The 17,934-nt window shown below is 37.2% G+C and overlaps 1 protein-coding gene across 1 annotated transcript; it reads right to left on the bottom strand.

The window, feature by feature from the left end:
- Window positions 1-4,842: 4,842 nt before the first annotated feature.
- On the bottom strand, window positions 4,843-17,261 carry LOC121387119. The gene is made up of 4 exons (XM_041518143.1): window positions 17,176-17,261; window positions 13,621-13,752; window positions 11,322-11,528; window positions 4,843-5,111 (listed from the first exon to the last, which is right to left on the bottom strand). The coding sequence occupies exons 1-4, from the start codon at window positions 17,243-17,245 to the stop codon at window positions 4,843-4,845; spliced, it is 678 nt and encodes a 225-aa protein (XP_041374077.1). The 5' UTR covers window positions 17,246-17,261.
- Window positions 17,262-17,934: the final 673 nt, after the last annotated feature.

The raw sequence follows: 17,934 nt of genomic DNA, 5'->3' as shown, positions 1-17,934 counted from the left end.
TATAGAGGCTTAAGCGGCGTGTAAGTCGGGTGGAGACTAAGATATCCTTGAGACTTGGATTTTTTTCTATATGCCAATAACCGGACGTGCTGTAATAGGGTTTTTCATAACAGTTTGCAGATTTAAAAACTCCTCCTTCATAAGTTTCCCAATATGAACGCTACGTCGACTGTAAATTATTGGAAAAAATTATTTTACAAATCTCTTTTTTTACAGCTTTACCAGATTCAACGTTGATTCCAAATGGCTGTTTTGTCTGTAATGTACGAATCCAGAAGGCCTCTCGTTCAAGTCTCAAGAGGTCTGTTTCGTCTTTTGAACCAAGTATCAGGGGTTGTTCAATGGAATTATTTCAAAAATTTTTCATCTAACGAATGGTCAGGTAGATTGAAGTGATTGGCGACAGGGGTGTCAACTTCATGCCGAATATCATACTTGTGACAAAACTGCTCTAATTCTCAGCTGGTTTTTGCGTTTGTCCTACGCACTGTTTTTTACATAAATTACAGGTAATTAGATATACTACATTTTTCGAATCACAGTTCATGTCTGTCCGAATTTGATATTCAATTTTGGTCTGTTGACTTTTGAAAGTCGACTGCGTTTTTAAGTAAGTTGTGAAGTCTACACCTGGTTTTGGCACAAGTAGTAGAGGAGCCAGTGCTTATTTGAGGCAATTGGTTATGCTGAAGTTTGTATGGTTTATAGTCTTCAGTTGCCTAAAGGGATTTTCTAATTCTCGAACAGTTTCAGATTTAATTTTTCTTAAAAAAACCGTTTTGAATATCCCCTATGTTTTTAAAGCACTAAATAAAAGTGAACAAGCCATCATTGAAATTCTGTTTGTTACTCGAATTTCTGTGAAATCTAATAATCTGAGATTTAACAATGCCTTTAAAGGTGTGGCATGGGTGAAAAGACTTACAGTGGAGAAGTTGGTGTGTGTCTGTGGGTTTGAAAAAAACTTTGTAGTCTAGGTAACCTGATGTTTCAAAACTGTGTACCTTTATAAATTGTTACATCCAAAAAGTCAACTGATTCATCTGATATGGTGGCCTTAAGTTTGATATTGTCATCCTGTTGATTTAATAGCTCAAAAAAGTTCCAAAATTGATTTGTTAGAATGTGGCCAAATGATAAGTATATCGTCGAGATATCTGAGGTACAAAAGAGGGTGTTTTACTCGATTTCCTTTAAAGCAGCCTCTTCCCATTCGGCGAACATAGATAGATGCAAAGTTTGGACTAAAAACGTTTGCCCATAGCACAACCACACACTTGCTGATACATTTCTCATTTCTCCATCAAACTCAAAATCATTTCCTTTTAGGCTTAATTCTAACAGCTCAATAATGTTCGTATCTGGTCTGTTTGGATCTGGGTACTTATCGAATGCTCTCTTAACTGAATCAATGCCCGCATCAATACCTATGTTGGTGTACATGGAGTCAATACCAAGGGTAACCAAGAATGAAATCTTTTTGGGATTTTGGTTTTTGATAATTTTGATAGAAGATCTTCAGTGTTTTTCACAAAGCTTTCATGTCTATTTGCAATTGGTTTTAAGTGAAAATCTATGTATTCTGAAATATTGTACGATTCTGATCCACAGTCTGAAATGATTGGACGACCGGGTGGTGTGTTAATATCGGTCCATGTATCGACTGGCTTGTGGATTTTTTGGAAGTAAATAAAATTTCCGGGTTTGTGATTGTGACCTGGCTTCTAAATATTTTACTTGTTTTTTATTTATATGTCCCTGATCTTTTAGACAGTGAATAATTGCATTGAACTTTTTACAATTTTCAGGCCAAATAGCTTTGTCTAATTTTTTGTAGTACTTTGAATTATTAAGCTGTCGATGGGCTTCCCGTGTGTTAACAACTGCCTGGCACCGCCTGCCCATCGAAGCAACCAGAGTACGGATGACGTCCCGGGGGATGGTGGCCCACTCGGCCTGCAAGGCTGCTGCCAGCTCGGGCAGGGTCTGGGGCTGTGGTTGTAGGAGCTGTCGGAGGCGTCGGTCCAACTCGTCCCATAGATGCTCAATTGGGTTCAAATCCGGTGATATCGATGGCCAAGGAAGGACATTAATGTTGTTGTTCTGTAGGAAAGCCGTTGTGAGACGTGCTGTGTGAGGCCTGGCGTTGTCATGTTGGAACACTGCGTTGGCGTTGGCCATAACTGGAACGAGTGTGGCCGGAGGATCTGGTCAATGTAGCCCTGTGCATTCAGGTTGCCCTGCACGTGGACCAGGTCAGTTCTGCCAGTGTGTGAGATGGCTGCCCACATCATGACACTACCCCCGCCGAATCTGTCCACTTCCTGCACGCAGTTTTGCCGCATAACGTTCACCACGACGCCTATACACGCGACATCATCTTCCATCATGACGTCGGAGCAGAAATCGGGACTCGTCACTGAACCACACCTGTCTCTCCATCGCAGTTGAGGCCATTGTCGATGAATCTGGCACCACTGCAGTCGGAGTCGACGGTGTTGTGGTGTTAAGATGACACCTCGAAACTGGACGTCTGGCACGAATTCCTACCTCACGTAGGCGGTTCCGTACGGACTGGTCGGATATCCTGCGCAAACCTGGTATTGCTGCGGCTGTGGAGGTGGCAGTAGTCAATCGTTTCCCGAAGGTGGCGTACCCGGATGTAGCGGTCCTGCCCGGGGATAGTGACCCGTGGTCGACCGGATCTAGGGAGGTCACGTGTTGATCCATGTTGCTGGTAACGGTCCCCACAGTCTGGAGATGGTGCTTGGGGACACATGGAATGCCCTGGCAACGGCCGTTCTGGATTCGCCTGCGTCTAGTCGGCCGATGGCATTGTTTCTCTCTGCGGTTCACTGAGACGTGGCATGTCCTGGATTGTCAACTGTCGGCCAGATACAGAGGCCAGGCAAGCGAACACCCTGCACTTTTATACTGTCGGTGTTCATGTTGCACGTGCAGACAACGCACGTGCAGTGGTGACATGGTTTGCACGTGGCTGCGTTTTTGCGAATATTCACATTTTGGAACTTTATTGTACAGTAGCTGCGTTTTATCGAATGTAACCGTGGGAATGAATTTTTGGGACATGCAATGACCTTATATTCACAAAGCATGAACCGGTAGGAAACATAAAATCGGAGTTATAACCCATTTGTACCCTTTTGCGTTTCTTTTTTTGAAGAGTATATATATATATATATATATATATATATATATATATATATATATATATATATATATATATATACATACATACACATACACGCACGCTCGCACACATATATATATATATATATATATACACATACATACATACACACGCACGCACGCACGCACACACACACACACATCACACACACACACACATATATACATACATACATACACACATGCATAAATACATACATACATACATACATGCATGTATACATACACATATACATACATACATACATACATACATACATACGTACGTACATACATACATACATACATGCATACATACATACATGCATACATACTAGCCAGTGCCAGGTCTACCCACTGTTTCATGCACATAAGCGGGATCGACCGCGTAGATTGTAGGCCCCATGCATATGGTTGAGTTAAAGAATTTCCTTTTTATGGAAAGCTTCGATAGCTCAGAAAAAAAAAAAAAAAAAAAAAAAAAAAAAAAAAAAATAGCTCAGAGTGTATCGTGGTTAGTCTTGCAATTTGCGGGCGAATCAGTGCCACAGGTTCGAGTCCCAGCAACGGCATGGGACAATTTGTGAGGCCAGGAAGGATTTAATTATCCCCTGCGCCAGTGCGTTAATATCTATGTATGTAACAGTCAACCTCGACATACATACAATATATAGATATTCATACATCAATACATATATACATACATACATATATACAAACATACATACATGCAGTGTTGTCTAAAAATGGGTATCATACTGTATCATCATTATCGTTCTTTCCTACAGAATTATAACAGTCCATGGCATGGCACTTTCAACAGGCTGCAACATTTTAAATTATTCGTTTGCAGGAACGTACATTTGAACAGTACTGATTCATGTTTCTCGATTTACATTTGCAACGGACTATATTTAGTATCAAAGGTGAACCAAGTTCTTTGGTGGTCGTAACAGGTATTATTAAGTCCTACTTCTGTTTTAAAAACAGAAGTAGGACTGAACAAACAGGACTGACGTCCCGGCCCACAAAAACATGTGTAAAATATAACTGGATTTAAGCAATAAAATAAATTTAAATGAATCAACTCTTGTGCAAAAATATGTTTTTGTTTACTGTTTAAGGGCTGGACGTCCCGTTGCGATATGTCTAGGATTGATCCTCGTCGGTAGACTATTTGTGCTATTTCTCGTTACAGCCAGTTCACCAACACTGGTATATCATAGACCGTGGTATGTGCTATCGTGTCTATGGGATGGTGTATATAAAAGATTCCTTACTACTAATACAAAAATGTAGCTGGTTTTCTCTCTAAGGTGATATGTCAGACTTACCAAATGATTTACATCTAATAGTCGGTGAGTAACTAATTAATATGCTCTAGTGGTATCGTCAAACCAAACAAACTTTGTATACTGTCTAGGTGTTGTCAATACCTCTGTGAACAAAACACACGAAATGTTTATGAATTATTTATTACATGTACATGTATCGTTACTTCAATCAATGGTTAGCATCGATAATCGGACAATGTCAAATTGCACTAAATAAATGAAAACAGTGTGGCATTGATTAGACGTGAGACCAGTGGCATGCCTAAAAAGATAGATAGCGGCAGCAACAAGAAACCCTACAAACCAACTAAATTAAACACTATCGGACGTGGCGCATTAGTCGCACATAAAACACAAATGTATGAATGGTGTACTCACTGTATACTTCTACTTCACAAAAGTCTATTGTGCTTTTTCCGTCATTGTTTGTTTGTTCCCGGTAGAGAGTGATGTATTTGGCTGTACTGTCACATGTAATTGTTGTTACATCACGACTGTTTATAGTGGTTGCACCACACAGGTGGCCCGCATTCGTTTGGTTGACTTCTGTTGAGCTGTAGATTTGAACACCGTTTCTCCGATCTTTAACTGTTAAAATGATAATGATTAGTGATCATGGATGAAAGGTGAACATTGATATTTTATTATACACTTATTACTGATATTATGATCATCAGTAATAGTCGTAGAAATAATAGTAGGAATATTTGTTGTTGTAGTAGTAGTTTAGTAGTAGTAGTAGTAGTAGTAGTAGTAGTAGTAGTAGTAGTAGTAGTAGTAATAGTACTATTAATAGTAACTGTAGTAGTAGTGGTGGTTGTTGTAGCTAGTAGTTGTAGTAGTTATAATTGTGGTGGTGGTTCTAGTAGTTGTTGTAGTAGAAGCAGTTGTGGTAGCATTAGTTAAGTAATCGATTTTTAGTCGTGTTAACATACACAAACACACCACACACATGCATACATACATACATCAATGTAATACATATGATGCATATACATTAATAGTTGACCGCGTGGTTTGAAGGCTCCACATGCACTGTCGGTTAACTGAGCATTATTTTTTATAAAGTCATGATGGCCGAATGATTACCTTGGTGATTTGGTAACTGTGGACGAATCGGTGCCATAGGTTCGAGTCCCAGTAATGGCATGAGAGACAGGTTGTGAGGCCGCGCGGTCTCGTGGTATACATTTCTGCGCAAAATAAACCCGTGCAAATTCATGTACATTAAGGGGTGACCGCGTGGTTTGTAGGCCTACCATGCATTGTCGGTTAACAGAGCATTCTTTTTAAGAATGCTTCGATGCCTGAATGGCTATCGTGGAAGTCTGGGAACTGCGGGCGAATCAGTGACATAGGCTCGAATCCTAACAACGGAATTAGGACAATATTTGTATATAATGATATACATCTAAGCATACGTTAAGCACAATCTAAACAGAAATGCATTTTTAAAAGTACAAGCTGCTGCGAGACAGATGAATTGGGCATGCAATGTCATGGTACAGTACTTACAATGGACTTTTTAATTGTTAACACTGGTACCGAGTATCGAGGGACATCTTCATAATAATTGTGCACATGTTATATCCCACAAATGGAACAATATTTGAATAATGCTTCCTCGATATATACAAAAATAACCATAACAGGGTATTTTTATAGTAAAAAGGTTCAGGCAGACTTATTATTTCTGGTATTACTTAACTTATGCTGAGAAGAATATAATAATTCATACAACATATTATAATGTTTTGTAGTTTTTAACATATATATTTGGATCCAAAGAACGATATAGAAATGAAAAATAGAAATTGTGAACTTGACATACATCATATTTTAATCAGATAATAAGATTGATAACTGAGAATGAAGGTCACAATTCCCATAATGCTAGATGTGTCAGGTGAAATATCTCAGTTAGATGTCAGTTATATACATCAACACATAAGTTCAGCACAAACTAAACAGAAATGCAATTCTAAGATATTGCACACACACACACACACACACACACCGCCCCCTCCCCCCCACACACACACAAGAAAACAGGCCATTGAAATGTGAACTGTTGTGAGATAGGTGAATTGTACATGTAATGCACACTTGCCTAGTAATGGTACGTAAATTTACTTTTTATGTTTCAAGACTTGTGTTTAATGAACAAATAATAATGAAAAGATTATTTGCATTTAACTAGAACTGTGACATGTGCCTGCGTACTTTCTGTCGTGCACGTGCAGCCACCCACCCGGGAGTGTAGCTTGCATGCGTGTCGGCAAGATGGGAAAGGAGGGTTTCGAAGACTGGCTGGTTGAAAAAGGTGTTAATGAACATTTAAATGAAAAACAAATGGCCCAAGAATGCTCGTCTTCCAACGAATTGGCCGGCCTTGGTAGGAATGGCATCGAGCAACTGAATTTTAAGATCGTCCAGCGGAAACTACTTTAAAACGTCGTCGCTTCGCTACAAACGCAAGTGCATGATTGTCAGCCATTACCGGGTGCGCTGTCTGGTAAATGCATGACCACTAAAGACCTGGGTAATAACGCAGAACAGTCTACTCGAATCTATTGGTACGACAACGTTAAACGACGTGTTGCGACTGGACGAGAAAGTCAGAGACTCGGACATTGATAACCGTGTCCCAGGTGAGAAACCATTGTTTATTAATGAATTTATTACACGACCGAAATGCGTGCCCGAAGATAAAGACAGTATGATAGGGCTTTCATAGTGATTGAAAAGGAAAAACAAAATTAAGACCTCAAAAAATTTCAATTTCTCAATGAATTTCTGCTAACGCCAGAATTATGACTAAATTGATCATAGAGGGACAGCTGACTTCGCAAGGGTTTCTCGACCTGGCGAATGAGATGCCATATGTCTTAGAGGGAGACTAGACTAAAACATGAGCCTTGCATACAGGGACCACAAACACATACTGACAATTTAAGAAATACCAACTCCTGTATACACAGTGTAAACAAAAGCAGTAAATTACGACACGGCGCTTCACTTTAATCAACCAGACTTGTAAAACAACATAAATGACGTGATAGTATAATAAACTATTTAACTAAATATATTTCAACTTGCATCAACAGAACGAAATGGAGTTATATAGTATTGTTCTCTCTTTAAAAAATCCAAAGAAACAAATGCATATTATTAGGCCTATTGGTAGAGTATGTTGGAGCCAAAACGACCACTCACGATATCCAAGTGATCATTTTCTTTTTTTGGGACTACGTAATTGGTCAGTCTTGCGATTTTAGATGGGAATGTCTACTTCATCAAGGGTGCTACAGAATTATTTATAGTAATAAAGCAGGACGGCTGATAATGTCCATTAACAGTGTAGGGGTGGCAGGATATCCCACAATACCCCGTGATCTTAAACAACTGGCAAGTATTTTTGTATGTGTGTCTAGACAGTGGTAATCAATTACCGTGACTGGATACTATACAGAACAGAACAGAACAGAACAGATGCAAAGATACACCTGCCAATCGGGAATCGCATGTACAGGCCAAGCCAAGAAAGGGCCAATTAACTAAGAAACACTCCGATTATCATTTTAGTACGTGGATTAATATATGGACGAAACATAATAGTTATTTCGACACTTTGACAATGGTGGTTTATTTTGTATTGAAAAAATAATATATACTTATTGCTGGCTTACTGGGATGGATATTATTACAGAACAATTGGATGCATCCGCAAAAATCAGGTACGTTTTATTTCTTCAGTTCTTAGACTAATTCCTGACGTGACACGTTACGCATTACGTAACCACCGGCTTGTCAGAGGGCGTATTCACTGGGATGGTACAAAATGGCTGCGCCCGTAACACATCAAAGCCATCACATTTAACCGTTTTATTAATTAACTATAAGATTACACTTGTTGATATTAAGCAATAATGTGTATTATATATCGTTGAATATGCATACCAATCCAAAAGCCTTGCTTTAGCATTCCTTTTAACTACCAGAACCCATGTGGTTGTAAATTCTCACATTGTAAATATATGAATGCGTGCATTCAGTGTCATGGACAACACATTGAAGCACGAACCACCGCCCAGGAAACGCTCCAGGTAACCAAATTCATCAATACAACGATGCTAATCCGACTGTGAGGAGGCCATTCAATGTTTACGTGATGTAACTGGAAATTTAGGCTTTACAATAAACTTTACAATTAATTATGATAAATATGTCGCTCTATCACAAAAGATGACATTCTTAGGCATAACAATCGATAGCATAAAGCATGCATTAACCTTACCTGAAGATAAACTTGCAGATATGAGGTAATGTCTATTTCATTTCTCCAGATTAACGAAAGCAAAAAAGTGTCAATTGCAACACTTGATTAGCAAGTTAAATTGGGCGGCACGTGCAGTGCAAGGTGGGCGTACATTTCTGAGGCGATTGATTCACTTGTGTAATACGGTCAAGCGAAAACATTACCATGTGCGACAGCGAAGTCGGATGTGACATGGTGGTTCGATTTCTGTTATTATTTTAATGGGCCAACGTCTGTCATACAGGGCGAAAGTGTCTCCTACCATGAATCCGCGACAGATGCGTGCAATCTCGCGGTGGCGGAGTGTATAACGGTGACTGGTTGTATGCAAACTGGCGGACGGATGTACCAGCCATTAGCAATCAACATATTAATATTAAAGAGTTGGCAATGGTGGGCGGAAAGGGTTTGACCCGTACCTCTCTATATCAAAGGCTCTAAAGACTAACTCTAACCAAAACCACTGAACGGGAGGGGGGGGGGGGGGGCTACGGGTCGAACTCATGCCAACCTATTGTGGCATACAGTAATAATACAGTTACAATGTGCTGTATTAACAATGGGACATCGACCAACCCGGTGTTAATGTCAGTTCGTGAACCTTTCTAGCTTTTCATCAATATATGGATTCCATCTATCGGCTAGGTATATTCCAGGTAGCAGAGAGTGAGTGGCAATATTTCTGGACTGCATGAAGATGATAATAAATTGTGATAGAGTAAGTATAACAGTGATTCGTTGATTCATCATATGACAATTGATTTTTTTTATTTGATTTTTACAAGAACATGGGCTTTGGAGCTTCAATGTCTAGATTCTGAAATCAAAAGGTACAAGCAATCGGCTTATGCCATAAGTGCTAACAAGATTTATTCATCAATGACAAAAACCTATCTAAGATGTTTTCTTTATTTTGGATTGACACCTGTACCATTTACTAAATAAACGTTACTTAGATATACAGCGTGTTTTGTCCCGATCACTCGGTGCTAACCGAATACCTGAGTATTTTAATACAGGTCGGACTGGTTCACATTGAAGCCGGAGCTGATAATCCTCTGACATACTGGTCCCATTCGTTGGTCAAGAAAGGCATTATGAGGCAGAAAGGTAAACACCACATGTACTACATGATATTAAAAAAAAATTGGATTTTACAATTCCGTTGAATATTGCATTTTGGAGTGCTTGTGTGGAAGCGTTCTTTGTATTCTGTTATAAATCTACGTTGCTGCCGAATGGTTGAACTCACTGTAGTGTGTCTCCCAATACATAGCTGTTTTTCATTGACGTCATGTGCCAAGAACATGGAGCGTCTCTCAACTTTAGACATTCCAAGAATATACAGTTCGGTCAGAGAATACTTACTGTTCCATTGTATAAATTGCAAGACTCCCTTGGTGTCCTGTGACTGCATTAGAGAGATTACGAGATATCCAGGTGGGCATCTCGACCAACAAACATTTGTTTTCTTTTTGGAATAGAAACCAGATTAACTGTGTGACCTATGACACGTCTATAAAATCACTTAAAGGTGTGCTTGCTGCTTGTGGCTACTGCCCAAGCCAATACAGTTGTCATTTCAATACGACAAAGTGTGTATGGAGGAACAATGATTTTTATTAAGTCAGCATTCTTAAAATGTATTTTGTTGTCAATTAAAATTTGACTATTACTCCAAACACGGTTTCGCGGTTTTTCTGTTGCACAAAATGTTATTGGGAGTTAATGACAAAATAATAATGAAATGATTATTTGTATTTACCTATAACTGTGACATGCGCATACGTAATGTGTGTTGTGCACGTGCAGCCCGCCACCCAGGAGCGTACTCTATTCAGTGTGTAGCTTGCACGCGTGTCAGCAAGATATCAGCCCATCCTCTCAGTTACATTACATTACATTAGTATTACACAGTTGCACAAAATGTTATTGGGAGTTAATATCGAGCTATTCAATATATCCATGTACATGGTTTAGACAGCATGTACTGCACTATATGCGAATAATGCTTCCTTCATATATTAAATACAGTAAAACAAAAAGGAAAGAAAAAAAGGTTCAGACAGTTCTACATAAATACGGTATGAGCATACATAGAGATTAATATATAGCAGTAATTGCTTACCATTTGCTGTGGAGTATATTATATTCATAGCACATATATTGCATTGCTTTGTGGCTTGTTGTTATCAACATGTTGTTTAACATGAATAGGTTTGATATGGTTTTAAACATGTCTCGCTGAGCAGTGTTTTTTTTATTTACATAGTACTGAGTTTACGTCAACAGAGTCTTTACAACGATCAAATTACATTTTAAATGCATTTTTTAAAGAATATTTATGTTTCTATATTCAGTATTTTGGTTTACTTATACTAAATTAATTTGTACTCCATTCCAATGTAGTCCAATACGAACATGCAAATAAAATTCGAGTTTAGATGGCAATAGTCTGCATATAATGCTCAAGTACTTACAGTCGGTGCGGAAGTAAATAGCCAGCTTGTGTATGTAGTAGTCTCTTTCCAAGTCTACTTCCCACCACGTGTATGGCAGATTAACACCAGTCACCATACAGAATCCTCCAGTAGTGCGATGGTCGCCATCTACAGCAAGCACAGCGACATGCGTGTAATTTGGCACGTATGAACTCTGGTAGGTAGTTTTCCTCAATGCTACATTTTCTGAAATACCAATGACATGTAATACAGTATACTATATACAACATAATAATGTTTAGCTGCCAAATTAAAATATCCATAAAAAGAACATAATAATATCGTTTTAAGGTATTAAAATAGTTGGACTGAATAATGTATATTTGAAAACCTATATTTTAATAAGCATACACAAATTATGCTGCAATTGTCTGAATGTCCATAAACTTTTTCTCCTTATACCTAGTACAGTTGATAAAACAAGGTTGTTGTTTGTTTTTTTGTTTGTTTTTTGTTTGTTTGTTGTTGGGTTTTTTTGTGTGTGTGTTTTTTTTTGTTTATATTGTTTGTTTGTTTGTTGTTGTTTTTTTTGTTTTTGTTTTTTTTTTTTGGGGGGGGGGGGGGGTGGGTTAAATCGCTAATTGATGAATGTGAAGCTGGTGAAAAAGTATAAATATGTTGGAAAGAGTTACCAAACAAAAATGCTCGAAGCTCTAGTGGCATGGGAGCATGTTAATACCGTACCCGAACCAAACGAAAACACTTTTCCTATTCTTATGTTTACAGAATATTGGATGTTTTCTCTCTAATGCTGGCACGGTATACATATAATGCATAAGAACAGTTTTATAAAACACTAAAATAGCACACGATATCATGGGTATTATATATATATATAAACAAAATTAAGGTACGCATCCCACCCACTAAGTGCATTGAACATTTGGAACCCACAACGTTTATGTAAGTCTCGAATAACAAAGTTGTCCGTTATAAGGTAAATATATTACCAATTACTTTTCATATTTTTTTCACATGATTTACAATAAATATCAATGTTATCATAGTTATAATTTTTCAGACTATAATTATGAAATTTGTCATAACAATATTCCATATGGGACACATTTAGGATAATAAAAGAATTGCCGGCTATTATCAAATTTATGTCCCTCGTGAAATAATTTTACTTGGCACGAACATTTACGAGTGACAAATGAACATTGTTGCACGAGGGCCATAAATATGATAATATCTGGTAGCGAGTTTGTTATTATATTTATTATCCCAGCTATATTTGTCTACCTTAAAAAAAACTTTTGTTTTCGATATACATAAGCCTATACGTTCATATATATATAGAAACAATGTAAACAATTTTCCTACACACACATTGGTGAAAACATCACTCGTTATTTTTCATAACACAGTATGTTAACACAAATACGTGTGATAACAAGTTATGGACAACTCGTTGTTCAACTCGCTTTCGCTCGTTATAAGATGATTGGTATCTAACGGTCAGTCATGTAATAAGCTCTTCTGCATACTGTGATGAGTATGGCTTTAACTTAGCATTTTAATCACAGATAATTAAAAACAGTTCTATTTATTCAGTTTAAAACAAATCTATAATGAAATGTATTAAGATAACATTTTATTACAAATTTAACAACGAAAATAAAAGGTCATAAACGCAAACTCTTCAAACTATCTGACGTCATTTTCTTTTTGACAATCGTAATGACGTCATATCAGGTAACGACAAGGCCATCTGTTTATAAGTATAAAATTGTCCAACAGTATCACACCGTAGGTTAAACCAATGCAAAATAGTTTTCACTAAGAAAATATGAATGGGTTTTTTCGTTATGAGTGACCGCTGGGGTTAATAAATATTGGTATGGCACACTTGTGACGTCACTACTCTATTCTGATTAAGCAGTCTTACTTAGTGAAATTGACATTTTCATTTAGTCCTAAAGTAATACCGCAGCGTGCAATCAAAATCGAGCATGCAAAATTTTAATTAAAATAAGTTAAATTAAATAAAAATTTTAAATAATTTTAATAAATCAAAAACGGGAATGTAAAATAAAAATGAGTTAAACAGATTTTAAAAATAAATAGAAATATCACCGTACCAAACTCGTTCCACAAATTTTAAAACAAATATTATATATAAAAAAAACCCACATGAACAGTTCAGTTATTTAGTTTTGTGACTTACATGTTTCAGCATTTTGGCTTTTTTCAAAATTGACAATAAGATGACGTCACGAAAATGGTCATTAACTCATTATATCTTTTTAGGTTAGTCATCAAATATTTATTTTACCTGTTGTGCATTTTGGCCCAAACCATCCTTTTTGGCAGTTTCCAGAACATCCTGTGACACCATTGCAGTTGGCAGCGTCACAGTGACAGGTGTAGCTACAGTCCAAACCATATTGCCCTGACTCACAGGCGCCTGCCAAATAAAAATACAAATGGCCTGGTGCAAATAAGGTGTGACATTTGACACAAACAAAATATTTCTTTAAACATGTACAAATTATCTATTTTTGGATGGGGTACATGTTTTATTTTAGCAAAAAAATTTTTTATTTGCATGTCATCAAGCTTGTTGTTTATTAGTAATATATCGTCGTTATGGTTGGTACATATTTCGTTATGGATGGGTCATGTAGATTTCGGCATGCTCTACAAGTAATATCTCGAGAAAGCCGAGTCTCTGAAATAAAAAGATGGTAACATTCATTAAGGAAAGCTGAGAAATTAAAATGAACACGTATAGCCACATAATGTTGCATGCAGGAGGCATAATGTAGATTGGAAACTACCGTTATGGTTGGGACATATTTAGCAGGTGCAATTTAGGATACAAGTGCAAGTGTTATGTACAGAAGATGGTTAGTAACGTTGGGGAGTTGTAGTCTATGGCCAGTATTATCCAATAAAACCTTTTTCTTTATTATATCTTCTCAAATCTCAGGTACCGATCCATAAATGTTAGAAATAAGCAATTTAGTGAATTTTGATCATTTCAACTGAAAATACTGTCAAAATATCACTTTATAACTGTTGTCATGGTAACGAAACATTTGTTCAAGTTAGGTATGCGATTTATATCATAACTATTTGTATTCTATTGCTTTATAAAGGAAAACACTAATATTAGTAATAATATTTTATGAATTATAAGTGTGTCACACAAAAATAGTGATATTTGTTGCAGTTTATGAAGATGTTCATGTTGATAATTCTGCTAGTTGTTGACTGATTCCTCTGAAATTTGAAACATGTTTAGTCTGTAGGTTTGGGATGTGGATAATATCAAGAAAAATTATATATTTCCATCACTCATATTTTTATCAGTGCCCCGATACTGGCTTCAAGTATTATTCCTCTTATTTGCACCAGGCCAAATATTAGACACAGTAATAAGTTGTAATAATATTGTTGGGATTTCAACAATTGAAAATAATATGAGTTTTCGTTTTTTTGTTTTCTTTTCGTCTTTTTTATGTAAATGAAGCAAGTATCCCACATGGGCTACTTTTGTCTTTCGTATGCAGATATGAAAGTGCGTATTTCTTCTCCTCGACGTTTAGAGGACTGATACCTCCACCCCACCCCACCCCACCTCCACCCCAGTTCCTAAGGACGGTCCTTAAGAAAGCTACCTGAAGTTGGGAACACAATCTCTACTGTTTTAAAAAGTGTTCATATTTAGAGTAGAGCAAATAAAAACGTACAGTTTCTTCCTCAACTGGGGATGGCACAGTCACTCTCCCACCCCCACCCCACCCCACCCAGTCGGTTCCTACGGGCCTGTAAGGATTGTGTGGATAGTTATTTTATTTTTTGACATTGGAATCTTACATTTAATGTATTAGAAAACATTTCAAAACAATGTGTTTGTTACGAAGCTTCATTCTTGCACAAAATCACGGTTACATTTCATATTATACACAAATTTTTGTTTCAACTTGTAAGGTACCTTGCTGAATATTTTAAATTATTGGAAGCAGAAAACAGTATCTACACAAGTATAAAACAACGTCACATATTACTAACAGTCGGATCTGCAGTTGCCATTGCTCCATACATATTTGTCTGTGAACTTTAAACATTGATATCTATATGGGGCAAGGCTACACGAAGTAATGAATGTTAGGTACGTGACTAGCAGCTGCTTGGTTTGTGCTCTAAAAGAAATGATTATTTATATTATGTCACCCCAATACACGGTAAACTGCGTACAAAAACAACTGGGATCTAACGTACGGTTATTTTGACATCTAGAGAGAGAGAGAGAGAAATTAAAAACCAGATAAAATATAGTTTAGATATTAAACATTTATAATCTCATGTCTGTCCCAGTAGAATATAATAGATGTTTAACAACACCTCAGCACGAAAAATACATTTGTTATTGGGTGTGAAACTATGGTATGCACCAATAGAGTCGTAACGACTTTATTATCCTTACGTCTGTATTAAAGCATTAACATGACCTACTGTGTGACAATATCATCTGTAGTTTTCTTGTTTGTTTTGCGGTTTTTTTTTTTTTTCAAAACGACTTTTAAATACTGCCGGGGGCGGGACGTGTGCAAAGTACTCAACTTAGATGCGATGAGTAGTAGAATCGATCGCTCTCTATGAACTGGAGGTTTGTCCCCAATCAAACGAGTACCGTTTGACCGGCATATCAAACGCTGTGGTATATACTGCCCTGGCTATGTGACATGGCCAAATGCGAATTAAATTTGAATTTCAAGAGTGAAATAATTACTAATTATTTCAATTTTGGGAACTATTTTATGACCCCATGTGGCGGTATCATGTTTTCTCTCTCTCTCTCTCTCTCTCTCTCTCTCTCTCTCTCTCTCTCTCTCTCTCTCTCTCTCTCTCTCTCTCTCTCTCTCTTCTCCACTGTCTGGGACCGACACCGGATATTGCTACTGTCGTAGCGACACATCTTACTACACCTAGCATACCTAGAGAAATTACTTATTAAGTGTTTGTCTTCTGTTAATGACTTGATTCGGGGTGGGGTCACTTACCATTATTCGTATTCGTAGAAGTTTACATTATATATATTCAGACCGTAGTCTATCGCATATAAGGATATGTTCATTCCGCGATCAATATACTTCTTCTAAAAATAACCATGTTAGACAGCAAATAATCGTAGATTGCAGATGTCCTGGGGAGTCGTTAAACACAATTTAATATTCATTCCCCTTCCCTTTCATAAAAGTCCCGTCAGTTTGTGAAATGAGCGGTTTAACGACCCGACAGAGAAACATATAACTAGCACGCGCGTGTGTGTGTGTGTGTGTGTGTGTGTGTGTGTGTATTAAAGTATCCAGTATTACTATAAAGGCTGTTCAATGTCATAAAGAAAGAAAAGATAAAACTATTATAGTTAACCATACATTGACGTGTGTGTGTGTGTGTGTGTGTGTGTGTGTGTGTGTGTGTGTGTGAAATAGAGACAGCAAGTGTGTATGTGTGGTGTATGTGTGTATGTATGTTATGTATGTGAGTGTATGTGTGTGTGTATGTGTGAGCGCGCGCGCGTGCGTGTATAAGTCTTTTTTGTGTTTGCGTTTGTGTGTATTTACGACATGTATTTGACTTATACCTATATCCTAAACATAAATCTAACATGTGTGTGTATATATGTGCGTGCATATGTGAGTTTTTGTGTAGTTGTGATTCTGTGTTTGCGTTCGTGTGTATATACCACATGTTAAAACCTCTAACCGAATACATGCACCTATATCCAAAACCGAAATCCACACTCATATCACATCTAGCAGTTATTATCCCCATTACGAGTAAACTAATACATAATACTTTATAAGACAAACGTTCCTACCTGACACTGAGTGTGTCTTAAAACAAATCCACGATGCCACGAGAAGCAGACACGACCAACACTTAGACATTTTGAAACATCTCTCCAACCAGGAAGTAAAAAAAAATGTCGTCCTCGGGGTACACGGTATTGTGCGTTTTTTTCGGGGTTTTTGTTATTCGAGTGGGTATCTCGCCACGCAGGACAAATAAACCCGGTAGTTGACACGGTCTGATTATGTATATAGTTATATCGGATGTTCGTAGACGGTGTACACGACCAAATCAAATCACGCAGGCGACAGTAGTAGCACATGAGGCTAAACCTGATACATACGTTTCAGGGAACATATAAACCAGACAGACTTAACGTTTGTTTAAAGTTTGTTTCGCTTAACGAGACCACTGGAGCACATTGATTTATTAATCATGGGCTACTGGGTGTCAAATATATATTTGTTTTTAAACATATTTTCTCCATATAAAGTTACAAGCACGCCTAACCATATTTCAATATCAGTTAATGCAAAATACAAACACATTTACAGTTTTGAAAGTATCGGGTAACACTTTTTAAAACGTCTTTATTTAAAAAAATACCAGAGATGGCAAATGAACTAATACAAATTTAACTAATTTAAACTAATTTAAAAGACACTAAAGATAAAACTGTATGTAAATCAATCAATCAACCAGACATTAAATCAATCAATCAATCACCAAAACTAAAATAGAATGAATTGAAATGAAATAATAAATAAATTCAAAAAATAAATAAAAT

The sequence above is a fragment of the Gigantopelta aegis genome, chromosome 13 (genome assembly GCF_016097555.1).
Source record: "Gigantopelta aegis isolate Gae_Host chromosome 13, Gae_host_genome, whole genome shotgun sequence".
In the NCBI taxonomy this organism is placed as follows: domain Eukaryota; kingdom Metazoa; phylum Mollusca; class Gastropoda; order Neomphalida; family Peltospiridae; genus Gigantopelta; species Gigantopelta aegis.
Note: the sequence above shows the minus strand (reverse complement) of the source record. Positions and strands in the feature narration are given on the sequence as shown.

Bases quoted from the DNA above. Each gene is read 5' to 3' on its own strand.
- LOC121387119 (XM_041518143.1), bottom strand. From the start codon at position 17,245: ATGTCTAAGTGTTGGTCGTGTCTGCTTCTCGTGGCATCGTGGATTTGT. The intron at 13,753-17,175 runs GTAGGAACGTTT...TTTATTTGGCAG, and splicing joins TAAGACACACTCAGTGTCAG to GCGCCTGTGAGTCAGGGCAA. The intron at 11,529-13,620 runs GTAAAATAAATA...TTGGTATTTCAG, and splicing joins TGGGCCAAAATGCACAACAG to AAAATGTAGCATTGAGGAAA.